This window comes from Chionomys nivalis, chromosome 3 (assembly GCF_950005125.1).
Source record: "Chionomys nivalis chromosome 3, mChiNiv1.1, whole genome shotgun sequence".
Classification (NCBI taxonomy): Eukaryota; Metazoa; Chordata; class Mammalia; order Rodentia; family Cricetidae; genus Chionomys; species Chionomys nivalis.
Window position 1 is genome coordinate 109,607,681 of NC_080088.1, and position 12,268 is coordinate 109,619,948.

At 48.8% G+C, this 12,268-nt stretch overlaps 1 protein-coding gene across 1 annotated transcript; it reads left to right on the top strand.

Annotated features, from left to right (window-relative positions):
- Positions 1-588: 588 nt before the first annotated feature.
- Rilpl2 (Rab interacting lysosomal protein like 2) lies at positions 589-11,319 on the top strand. The gene is made up of 4 exons (XM_057765364.1): positions 589-1,136; positions 5,529-5,680; positions 6,141-6,245; positions 10,896-11,319. The coding sequence occupies exons 1-4, from the start codon at positions 831-833 to the stop codon at positions 10,924-10,926; spliced, it is 594 nt and encodes a 197-aa protein (XP_057621347.1). The 5' UTR covers positions 589-830; the 3' UTR covers positions 10,927-11,319.
- The last annotated feature ends 949 nt before the right edge of the window (positions 11,320-12,268 follow it).

The following is a 12,268-nucleotide window of genomic DNA, read 5'->3' on the forward strand; positions in this document are numbered from 1 at the left end:
GCAGTGTGTCAGTGTCTGAGACGGATCGAGTGCTGCTCCTGTCTTTTCTTTTAGTTCATTTTAATAACAGGAAGCTGATCTCCCTTCCCTGTCTGGGAACTCCTCGATTGTGAGCATTTCCTAGAAATGTGTATTGTGGCTGTTCATGCCGGCTTCTTTCCCTTTAGCAGCCCATTTCGCAAGGTTCGTTCAGGGTAGAGGGGAGTCGGCGCTCTCTGCATTTTTTCGCTCACAGGTACTGAGATATGACTGGGTAGCCAACAAGATAGTTAGCTGCCTTACTCCACCAACTGCTCCGCTTCCCAGCCCAACCGCTGCCTACTGTTTTTGCTACGCAATTTAAAAAAAAAACAAAAACAACAACAACAACAACAACAAAACTTTAATAGAGACCAGGATTTCCCCTCCCCGGGCATGCAAATTCGATAGCTGGAAAGCTCCAGTTTGCAAAGTGAAAAAGTTGTGAACTTTTTTTTTTAAACCCTCTTTCCGTTACCACCCTGGAAAGTCCGCCCCCGTCTCCATGGAAACCAGGCTTCCACGCACCCATCACCAAGGGCGGAGCTTCGTGCGGCTCCTCCCCCGCGGGCTACCAGGCCTGTGGTCAGCTCGTGCTGCTTCGTGCCCCGTTCTCGCTGCACTTCCCACGGTCCTTTCTCCGTGTCCCCTTCATCAGGCGCACGGCTGTGCGGCTGCGCGCGGTTTTCCGTGGTTTGGTGCTTCCCGCGACTCGGCACATTCTTCCAGCCTGAGTGCGGCGTGGACTCGGCCCAGAGCCAGTGGACGCGTAGGTGACAGCCGCCCCGGAGGTCGCCGGAGTCGAGGGCGCCATGGAGGAGCCTCCTGTGCGCGAGGAGGAGGACGGGGAGGACGACGAAGGCGCCCTGGCCAAGAGCCCCCTGCAGCTGACCACCGACGACGTGTACGACATTTCCTATGTGGTCGGCCGCGAGCTGATGGCCCTGGGCAGCGACCCCCGCGTCACCCGGCTGCAGTTCAAGATCGTGCGTGTGATGGAGATGCTGGAAGCACTGGTGAACGAGAGTAGCCTGGTGGCCGAGGAGCTGCGGATGGAGAGGGACAATCTCAGGCAGGAGGTGGAGAAGCTGCGGAGAGCTGGTGCGTCTGGAGGCCAGGTGAGCGAAACCCAAGTTCAGTCTGGAAGTTTTCCCACGGTTAACATTTGTTGAGTACCTACTAAATGTCTGACCCTACAGTGTTCCGTGTCAGTAGACTACTGCTTCGGCTTTCAATTTACTTTAACCTTTATTTTTTAAGTGTATGGGCAAACGTTTTGCCTTCAAGTTCTTTAGTGCGCCACATGCGTGCAGTGCCCGATCCGGGGACAGAAGAGGGCGTTGAATCTCACACTATGGATTTATGGATGGTTGTGAACCACCTTGTGGGTGCTGGGAATCGAACCCAGATCCTCAGCAAGAGCAGTCAGGGCTCTTAACCGCTGAATTATTTCTCTAAATCCTATTTTACTTACTTTCTTTTTTAAAAAAAATTATTAATATTGTGCGCACATGTGCCTCTGTGTGCACACGTGCGCCTGTGTGTGTATATGTGTGTGAGCGTCAGGGAACAAGTTTGTAAAGTGATTTTTCTCCTTCTGCCATGCGGTTCTGGAAGTTGCTTATTTCTCTTAGGTAATGAATGCCATGCGGTTCTGGGTATAAAACTCAGGTCCTCAAGCTTGGTGGAAAGCATCTGAGGATCTCTTTAGCCCTGTCCACCCCACTGTATCTTTGACTTTAGCCCCAGCAATTGATTCAAATGTTAGCACACTTCAGAATCCCTTTCTAAGAGTGATCTTGAAATCTTGAAAAGAGACAGTACCTGACCTGCCAGTAGCAGTGGCTCACACCTTTAATCCCAGCACGTCAGAGGAACCTGAGTTCAAGGCCAGCCTGGTTTATAGACCAAGTTCCAGGATAGTCAAATCTACACAGAGAAACAGTCTCAAAAAAAAAAAAAGATAAATAAATAACTATCGAGCACTAAAGCCCAGACTTGTTAGTCTCCGTGGGTCAGAACAGGGATCTGAGAAGCTGGATGTGGGGTGTGTCATCTTTTCTGTGGTTTAGGGTTGAAGTGTCGGGCACTGGAGGGTCCTGAATGTGCTGAGCAGGCATTGTGCTGCTGAGTTGTATAGCCCATTTCTTACTTCATTAATTTTTGGTTACGAGATAAGGTCTCTCTTTTTTCCTTTTTTTTAAGCACTAAGTAGCCCTTTCTGGCCTGGAGCTTCGCGTGTAGACCAGAGCAGCCTCAAACTCACAGAGATTCTCCTGCCTAAGCATCCAGAGTTCAGAGGTGGCAAGCATGAGCCACTATGCCCAGCTTAACTAAGGTTCTAAGAAAGAACTTCCTGTAACTTCACACACATACACACACTCTCTCTCTCCTCTCTTCTCCCTCTGTCCCTCCCTCCCCCCTCTCTGTCCCTCCCTGCCTCCCTTCCTCTTTCTCTCTCTTTCTCTTTCTCCCTCTTTTTCCCTCCCTCTCTTCCTCTCTCCCTCCCTCCTTCCCTTCCTGCCTCTGTCCCTCTGTCCCTCTCTCTCTCTCTCCCTCTCTCCATGGGCACGTATTTCTTTCCTGTTCTATTTTTTCTTTTATTTCACTTACTATTTTCTTGTTTTGTATTATTTAAGGCAGAGTCTCACTCTGTAGCTCAGGCTGGTTTCGAACTCACCTCATTCCTTCTGAGTGTTGGAAGCAAAGGTGTGAGCCACCACTACTGGCTATTTCATTGTAGCTACAGAGACTCTGCTTCCACATCCAGCCTGGGTGATGGCCAAGAATCTCCATCGGAGCCTGGCCTTGGAGATTCGAGAAAAGTTTAACTAGTTGACCTGCCTGGGTGGCTCTGCCATGTTCCTGCTATTTGGTGTGTACGGTCTTGAGGCACAGGGAGATGGAGGAAGTTGCGTTGTGGCCTGGGAACTGTAGTTTGCATGTGGCCCAGTGATTTCCCCCCCATGGGGCAGAGGAGACGAATGTCACAGGCACCAGATGAGGTAGCATATTTTCTTCCTTAAATATAGTCTTTAGGCAGGGTGTGGGAAGAGTGGGGGTGGGGAGCCGGATGTGGTGACACATGCCTGTCACAGTAGCTGGGAGGCTAAGGCCAGTTGGTTGGGAGTTTGAGGCCAGCCTGGGCTACATGGCAAGACCCTGCCTCCAGGAAGAAAAAAAGAAAGGAAAGAAAGAACGTTTAAAAAAAATGTTCACTGACAACACGGTTTATTAAAATATCCTGTTCTTTTTTTATTACCTTTTTTTTTTTTTTTTTGGATTTTCCGAGACAGGGTTTCTCCATAGCTTTTTGGTTCCTGTCCTGGAACTAGCTCTTCTAGACCAGGCTGGCCTCGAACTCACAGAGATCCACCTGCCTCTGCCTCCCGAGTGCTGGGATTAAAGGCATGCACCACCACTGCCCGGCTTTTTTTTGTTTTTTTGTTTTTGTTTTTTCGAGACAGGGTTTCTCTGTGGCTTTGGAGCCTGTCCTGGAACTAGCTCTTGTAGACCAGGCTGGTCTCAAACTCACAGAGATCCGCCTGCCTCTGCCTCCCGAGTGCTGGGATTAAAGGCGTGCGCCACCACCGCCCAGCTACCGCCCGGCTTTTTTATTACCTTTTTATGTGGTTATTACATATAACTTGAAACCCTTTGCCATCTTCACTTTACGTCTGAGACAGAGTTTCGCTGTGGCTTGGAACTCCCCACGTAGACCTCAAACTGGCCTCGAACTCACAGAAATCGGCCTCTGCCTCTCCAGTGCGGGATTGATTTTCTTAAAAATGATTTTTCAGATTTATTATTGTGTGTGCCTGTCAGATCCCCTGGAACTGGGGTTATTTACGGTTGTGAGCCACTATGTGGGTGCTGGGAACCTAACCCAGGTCCCCTACAAGAGCCATCTCTCCAACTGCTGGGTGTAAGGGGGTGGACCACCACACCTGTCTATATTTTATTTGTATTTTTTTAAGTTAATTTTTCTTTTGAACCATGGCAGGAATGGACCTCAGGGCCTCGCTCACACTGGACTTGTGCTCCCCCACTGAGTGGCTTCCCCAACCCTCCTTTACCATGTTCGAGTGTGTTGTTCACTGGCACCAAGTTCATTTATGTTTTTTTCTACACTGTTTTGAGGCCGGCCTGGTCTACAGAGTGAGTTCCAGGACAACCAGGGTTACATAGAGAGACCCTGTCTCAAAATCAATCTATTCCCTCAAAGAAAACTTTTTTTTTTTTTTAATGTTTGTTTTTCAAGACAGGGTTTCACTGTGTAGCTCTGGCTGTCCTGAAACTCGCTTTGAAAACTAGACCAGCCTTGAACTCACAGAGATCCACCTGTCTCTGCCTTCCAAGTGTGCGCCACCACTGCCTGGTATACCTGGGGTTTTTGCTCGTTTGTTTTCCTTTCTCCTCTAGGTAGGCTAGTGATACGCTGAGCACACGATTCTCCTAATCCCCCCTCTCCCATTTTGTTTTTTTGTTTTTTGATTTTAGGTAAGGTCTCTTTGTGTAGCCCTGGCTGTCCTAGAACTCACTTTGTAGACCAGACTGGTCTTGAACTCACAAGAGACCCGCCAGCCTCTGCTTCCCTAGTGCTGGGATTAAAGGTGTACGCCACCACCCATGCCTTGTTTTTTGATTCCCTGGATTCAGGACAGGTAAAACATTTCCCTAGCACCCTTCAGCCACCCAGGGAGTGGGAAGCCCTGAGTCAGCATTCTGTTTAAACAAGCAAGCAAAAAGAATATGAGGAATGTCTTTGTTTTTAATGACCTTGGGAAATGTCCACTGTCCTGTTATCAGTGGTGAGAGTTCTGAACTGAGCCCGTGCTGACGCACTACTGAGGAAGTCTGTGAACTGAGCCGTGAGCTTTTTATCTTCTCCAGTGGCAATGGAATGTAGGCCTTGAGACGGGGCGCACAGCCTCAGTGTGTCCCATGGGAGTCATGCGGCTCTTCATATTACATAACACATGTATCTTGTGACTATTTTGGTTTATTATATTTTCATGGGTGTTTTTTGGTGCTCAGGATGGAACCCTGACTTCACACATGTGAGGCAGGTGTTTGCCTCTCAGTACCTTCTTCTTTTGTAATGCATTTATATGTGTATTGGGGTTTTGTGTGTGTGTGTGTGTGTGCGCGCGCGCCACGTGTGTAGGTCTAATACCTTTGGAGGACAGCAGACGGTGTTGGATCCTCTGGAACTGGGGTTATAGGTTGTGAGCAGCTGCAGAGGTACCCAGTTGGGGTCCTCTGCACGGGCAGCAATTACACTTAGCTGGGGCTCCATCTCATCAGCCCTGCACCTGTTCTCAGTGACACACTTCATGGCTTCTTGTTATCTCTCATTCTGATACTCAAGTCCTTCTCAGTCAGCAGGAGTAGGACCTTCAAACTTCCATTTCATTCATCTGCCTTCCTCAGCTCAGAGATGACCTTTCCCTTCACAGGTGGGTGTGGCCCACCATGGTGACTCACCTTGTTGACCTGTTTTCTTTCAGGTGAACTTGGGACCAGACAAAATGGTAGTGGATCTGACAGACCCCAACCGGCCCCGCTTCACCTTGCAGGAGCTGAGGGACGTGCTACAGGAGCGCAACAAGCTCAAGTCGCAGCTGCTGCTGGTGCAGGAGGAGCTGCAGTGCTACAGGAGGTGGGCTCCCCGCAGCGGCCTCGGTGACACGCTGGCTCCTGGAGCTCTCATCCAGTTTACTGAACATGCACACATGCCAGGCACCAAGTGCACAGCCGCACAGCACTGAACAGGGCTGCCCCTGGTAGCAAAAGGTCCTCGATATTTTAATAGGGGAGCCATGACCAAGTGAAGTCCAGGCAAGCTGCCAGGTGGTGGTGGCAGTGGCACATGTCTTTAATCCCAGCACTGAGGGGCGGAGGCAGGCGGATCTCTATGAGTGAAAGGCCAGCCTAGTCTGCATTGTGAGACCTTGTCTCAGTGCACAACAATAAATACCTTATTCTGTTTATTTTTAGTGTCAGGGATGGAACCCGAGGCCTGCTGTGTCCTAAGCATGTGCTGTGCCACTGACCTAAAACCCCAGAAAAGAGATCTGCAGTACAACTGTTTACTCATCCCTGCTCTCCCATTTTCCCAGTGGCCTGCTTCTACCCAGAGAAGCTCCGAGAGGAGGAAGAGAGAAAGATGCTGTGGTTACCATGGGCAACAGTGAGAAGGAAGAGAGGACCATCATGAAGAAGCTGTGAGTCACCTGGCTGCCCCCATGACCACTAGTTCATGACGATGAGATGCTGTGGGATGAGGGGAGGCTGGCCAGGCCCGGGATGGGAGGTTCTCCTTTGCTGCAGCCCAGAGGAAAGTCTCATGCCATTTAGTTATAACTGTACCGGTGCTAGGAGGAAGTGTAAGCTTGGTACACATCCTGGCAAGTGTGGGCAAGAGCCTGCCCATGGGTGACAGACTCTCTGATTCAAGTACTTTGAACCATAATGTTATTAATAGCGTTACAATTATTCATAGGGTCACTTTCCAAGATTTCACCTAGCCATGGACAACCAGGATCCAAAAATATTTAATGGACTATTCTAGAAATAGTTGAGTTTTCAGGAGGGTATGGTGGCGCACGCCTTTAATCTCAGCACTCAGAAGGCAGAGGCAGGCAGATCTCTGTGAGTTTGAGGCCAGCCTGGTCTACAGAGTGAGTTCCAGGACAGCTCAGGACTTTATACAGAGAAATCCTTTGTCAAGGAAAAAAAAAAAGAGAGAGAAAGAATGAGAAAAAGAAAGAGTGAGTTTGCCAGTTTCCGGTTGTATGCTGTTCTAAGCAGTGTGGTAAAATATTCTGTTTCCCACCATGTCCAGTCTGGGGTATGAACTGTCTGGCCATCTTTTTGAAGCCAGGCTGTCCACACCCTCTGCCTGGCCATCGTGTAGTGGTCAGGGGTCAGGGGTGGCTAGTGAACCTCCTGTCAACAGTGGCTTCAAGGCAGGAGAGTCTTCAGCTGGCAGCTTGGCATGCCAAAGAGAACCTATCTAGAAGGGATTTCTCGTAAATAAAAAGAGGGAAGTTGGGGCTGCAGTGATGGCTGGCAGGGAAGAGCACTGGCTGCTCTTCCGCTCTGAGGGGTTTCTGTGCTGCCGTGAAATACTGAGCAAAAGCAGTTTGGGGAGGAAAGGGTTTATCTTACTTGCACTTCCAGATAGCAGTTCATCATCAGGAGCCAGTAGGGCATTGTCGTGTGAAAGAACTCTTCCTGGGAAGGCAGAACAGACAGCGACTCACTCTGGATAGGGAACCCACGACAGATACCACCAGAGTCCATCTTGGTGAACCATGAGCTTTACTGAGGCTACTTGCAGGAATCTGGGTAAGAGGTTACTTAGAGGAGCAGAAATGACTCAAGGACAGCTGCATCAGCAAAGTTCACCCCAGCATGGGGACCAGGAGCCCCTGCAGACTGCTGAGGAGCTTGGAGTGTCCTTTCTGGGGCCTCAGTTGGTCTAAACTTCTTCCAGGCAGCTCAGCTGGTGTCTGTCTCCTCCAGGCAGCTGGTCTGGTCCAAGTCTCCTTTGCAGCTCTGTTCATTTAGTCTGGGAGGGACTCTCAGCTTTTATTGCTTACTCTGGCAGGAAGGGGCCTAGTGAATCTGGTCAGTTTCAGGGACTTCCTGAAGTTCCTTTTAAATGTTTTCCTTCCTGCTTAAGGAGCTGCCCTGCATGATGGAACCTGGAACTCACACAGGGCAGGAACCTGGAGGCAGGAGCTAATGCAGAGGCCATGGAAGGGTGCTGCTCACTGGCTTGCTCCTCATGGCTTGCTCAGCCTGCTTTCTCATAGAAGCCAGAACCACCAGCCCAGAGATAGCACCACCCACAGTGGCTGGACCTTCCACATCAATCACCAATTAAGAAAATGTCCTATAGGCTTGCCTTAATGAGCCACTTTCTCAGTAGACGTTCCCTTCACAGATAACGCTAGTAGGTTGTGTCAAGTTGACAAAAAACTTAGCACGCAGGGAGTATGTTTGATCAGTAGATTCCCGGAATGTGCCGTCACAAGCCCTGTGTGTACTGTAGAGACCCTGGAAATTCTGATTCAGTAGCAGAATCCTCCAGCTTTCAGATGTCGACACCCATTTCTTCCTCTTGTCTAATGGCAGTGGCTAGTGTCCCAAGCTCTGCCTCCTCAGATCGCCACCCTGTGTAAATTCCGCTGGAGCCTAGATTTCCTAACATGTAACCTGAGGACAATAGGACCCACTTCCTTCTATCACAGGGTAATAAGTGATGACACACTATTTTCTGATATTTTTTTACATACATTCCTAAAATAAATTCCTTCCGCACCCACCTTTTTTGGTTTGAGATAGACTTGTTTGTGTAACAACCCTGGCTGTCCCAGAAACTCTCTGTAGACCAGGCTGGCCTCAAACTCACAGAGACCCACCTGCCTTTGCCTCCTTAGTGCTGGGACTAAACGTGTGTGCCCCCACCACCTGGCTGCTCCTTTTTCTTTTAGAAAGATTTATCTTTATTTTATGTCTATTGGCGTTTTTTCTGCCTGCCTAATGTGCATTTAGTGTCAGTGCCCTCAAAGGCCAGAAGAATACATTAGATTCCCTGGAACCGGAGTTACCACTGAACCATCTCTCTAGCCCCCTTTTTAATTTTTTTGAATGATGTGCATGTACATGCATCTACATGCGAGTGTGCTCTCTTGCAGCTAAGCCATTTTTCTAACCCCTGGTTTTTCTTTCTCAGCACCAGAGAGGGAGCCTATCTATCTATGGTCTTGAGATATGATCTACTGGCATTCACTATGCAGACCTGGATGATCTTGAACTCACAGACATCTGTCTGCCTACTCAGGAGTGTGTCCTGAGTGCTGGAATAAAGACGTGCATCACCATGTATTGTTTTTAACAGTAATTTTTAAAAATTAGAATATATCCTTTCACCCTTCCCATTGCCCCTCCTCTCAAATTCATGGCCTCTATTTGGTTTTTTGAGAGACAGAGTTCGGCTGTCCTGGAACTCACTCGGTAGACCAGGCTGGCCTCGAACTCACAGAGATCTACCTACCTCTGCCTCCCACATGCTGGGCTTAGAGGCGTGTACCACCACCCAGTTTTTTTTTTTTTTTTATTTTTTTAACACTTTTTTATTTTTTAAAAAATTACTGGTGTTATGAGACAGGGTTTCTCTGTAGCCTTGGAGCCTGTCCTGGAACTAGCTCTTGTAGACCAGGCTGGCCTCGAATTCACAGAGATCCGCCTGCCTCTGCCTCCTGAGTGCTGGGATTAAAGACATATACCACCACCACCCAGCAATTTTTTTTTTTTTCAGACAGGATATGTCTAGGTAATCCTGGCTGTTCTGGAACTTGCTACGTAGACCAGGCTGGCCTCAAACTCACAGAGATCCACCTCCCTCTGCCACACCTTAGCTGGGATTAAAGGCGTGCCCGTGCCATTTTCAGTTTAATTGCGTACTCTACCACTGACCTCTATTCTCAGCCCTTGTGTTTTGAGACAGAATCTCACTAACAGTAGCCCAGGTTGGCCTTGAATTACTGATCCTCCTGCCTCGGCTCCCCAAGTGCTGAGATTACAAATGTGTGTCCCTAACAGTACACCCAGGCTGAGGTCCCATGCTTCATGCAGGGGGAATACAAGGAGCTCTAAGATGGCGGGTAACACGACCAAGCGGGCTGTGCTGTGCTGTCTGGGGAAGTGCACTATTTCGCCCTTTTCTGTATATCTTGGTCTAAATGAAGCCAGAAACCACGACTTACTTTCAGCCTCCCCTCTGGGAATTCTTCAAGCCAAGTCACTGGCATTCAAGCCAAATAAGGCGAAGGTAAAATGTTGCAGATTCACATCAGATAAGCTCACTAAACTGGTGAAGGAACCAGGGGACAGGTGACTTTTTTTTTTTTTTTCAAGACAGGGTTTCTCCGTAGCTTTTGGTTCCTGTCCTGGAACTAGCTCTTGTAGACCATGCTGGTCTCGAACTCACAGAGATCCGCCTGCCTCTGCCTCCCAAGTGCTGGGATTAAAGGCGTGCGCCACCACCGCCCGGCTGACAGGTGACTTTTTGAGTAAGTAGTCAGGCTAAGGAGGATTTTTATCGTTGTCTTGCACTAATGAGGAGCCAGGAAGGGATCTGCCCCTTTGTGAGTGAACCAGGACTAGCAGTGGAGCAGGTGTATGTGTGTGGGGGGTGCTCAGGTGCTTTCAGTCTTTGGTTTTCTTGAGACAGGGTTTGTCTGTGTAGCCCTGATTGTCCTCAAAGCACTCTGTAGACCAGGCTGGCCCCCTGCCTCTGCCACCATCAATATGATGTTTTGTAGATCCATCCATTTGTCTGCCAATTTCATGATGTCTTTTTTTTTCTGCTCTGTAGTACTCCATTGTATAAATGTACATTTTCCTTATCCATTCCTTGGTCAAGGGGCATTTAGGTTGTCACAAATTTACTTTTAATTACATTTATTAATTTGGTTGTGGGGGCTGGAGAGATGGCTCAGAGGTTAAGAGCATTGACTGTTCTTCCAAAGGTCCTGAGTTCAATTCCCAGCAACCACATGGTGGCTCACAACCATCTGTAATGGGGTCTGATGCCCTCTTCTGGCCTGCAGGCATACACACAGACAGAATATTGTGTACATAATAAATAAATAATTTGGTTGTTTATGGGTGCACATTCCGCAGAAGCTATGTGCAGTTCAGGCAGCTAGTTACAGTCAGTTCTCCTCCTCCACAGTGTGGGTTCCGGGGATCAAGCTCAGGCTGTCGGGGTTGGGGTAAGTGCCTTTACCCCTGTAATGTCACACAGGCCTGAATGAATGGCGTCCTCAGCCTGCTCTCCCTTCCTTTCCCCCTCCATCCAGGTTCTCTTTCCGGTCAGGGAAGCATACCTAGACTGAAGGCCGTGGCCACGATGGTGACCCTCTGACTGGAGAAGACAATTGCCAAGATCTCTCTGTGCCATGCTTGTGCTCTGGGCTTGCACACTCGTTTCCCCTCAGAGCAGTTAAAGGAAGATGTTCTTCTCATGCTCCCCAGGGACAGAGCTGGACAGCCACCAATACCAGGACTCCAAAGGAACACAGCATGGCCACATCCTGCCTCCACACATGGAGAGGCCTCTGGCCTACAGCCTGTTCCGGCGTCAGCGAGAATCTGGTCATTAACATGTGGCAGAGAGAGACAATCGTGGGAAAATACGGAACTGACGTCACCGATATTTGGTGAATACTTTTTTTCTCATGCAACTTTATATGACTTTTGTATTAAAAGTAAAATGGCCTTTATACTTTCTGTTGCTGTTTCAGAGTGGTCTCTAAGAGTTAAGATGGTGCATATGCCTGTGGGCATACAGCTCAGTATGGAACCCGGTGAGGTGTCAGCCAGGGATGCTGTCTCTGCAGCCTGAAGGAAATGCCGGAGCTCTGACTCAAAGGGGACTCAAGGCTTCTGAGCTTGAGTAGTGCAAAGTGCTTCTCATTTTATTACTAAAGCAAGTAAAACATCAGGAGTCAGATCCCCTGGAACTGGAGGTACAGACACTTGTGAGCTACCGTGTGGGTGCTGGGAATTGAACCTGGATCCTCGGGAAGAGTAGTCAGTGCTCCTAAGGACTGAGCCACCTTTCCAGTCACTAGAGGTTAACTTTAGAGAGTAGGTTCTGGACTTCCACCTTGTTGAGGTGGGGTCTCCCTTTTTTTCTAATTTTCCATGTATTCCAGCATTGCTGGCTCTGGAGCGTCTGGGGAATTCTTCAGTCTCTGCTTCCATCTCCCTGTCAGAATGCTGCCTTACGTAGTTGTAGCTGGCATGGAATTCACAGAGATCCATATGCCTCTGCCTCCTTAGTGCTGGGGCCAAAGGCATGTGCCAATACTCAGCTCTGTAGGTGGGTTTCACAGACTGAACTTGACTCACCGGGCTTGTTACAGCTAGTGCTGTACAGCCCTGGTTCTCCTGGAACTATCTATGTAAGAGCAGGCTGGACTTGAACCCAGAAATCTCCCCGAGTTCTGGGATTGGGGGTGGTGCCTAATGCTTTTACACAGTTGTTCACATCCAGCTTAAAATACCAGAACTGGGAAGCCCTCGCTAGCTATCAGCCTCGTGCACTTGGAAAAGTTTGAAATTATTATTTTTTTTTGGTTTTTCGAGACAGGGTTTCTCTGTGGTGAAATTATTTTTTAAATATTATATATAGCATTCTGCCTGTGTGTTTGCCTGCAGGACAGTAGAG

Excerpts from the sequence above, each read along its gene's own strand:
- Rilpl2 (XM_057765364.1), top strand. The coding sequence starts at position 831 with ATGGAGGAGCCTCCTGTGCGCGAGGAGGAGGACGGGGAGGACGACGAA. Across the intron at positions 1,137-5,528 it reads CTGGTGCGTCTGGAGGCCAG|GTGAACTTGGGACCAGACAA; the intron begins GTGAGCGAAACC and ends GTTTTCTTTCAG. Across the intron at positions 6,246-10,895 it reads AGGACCATCATGAAGAAGCT|GTTCTCTTTCCGGTCAGGGA; the intron begins GTGAGTCACCTG and ends CCCTCCATCCAG.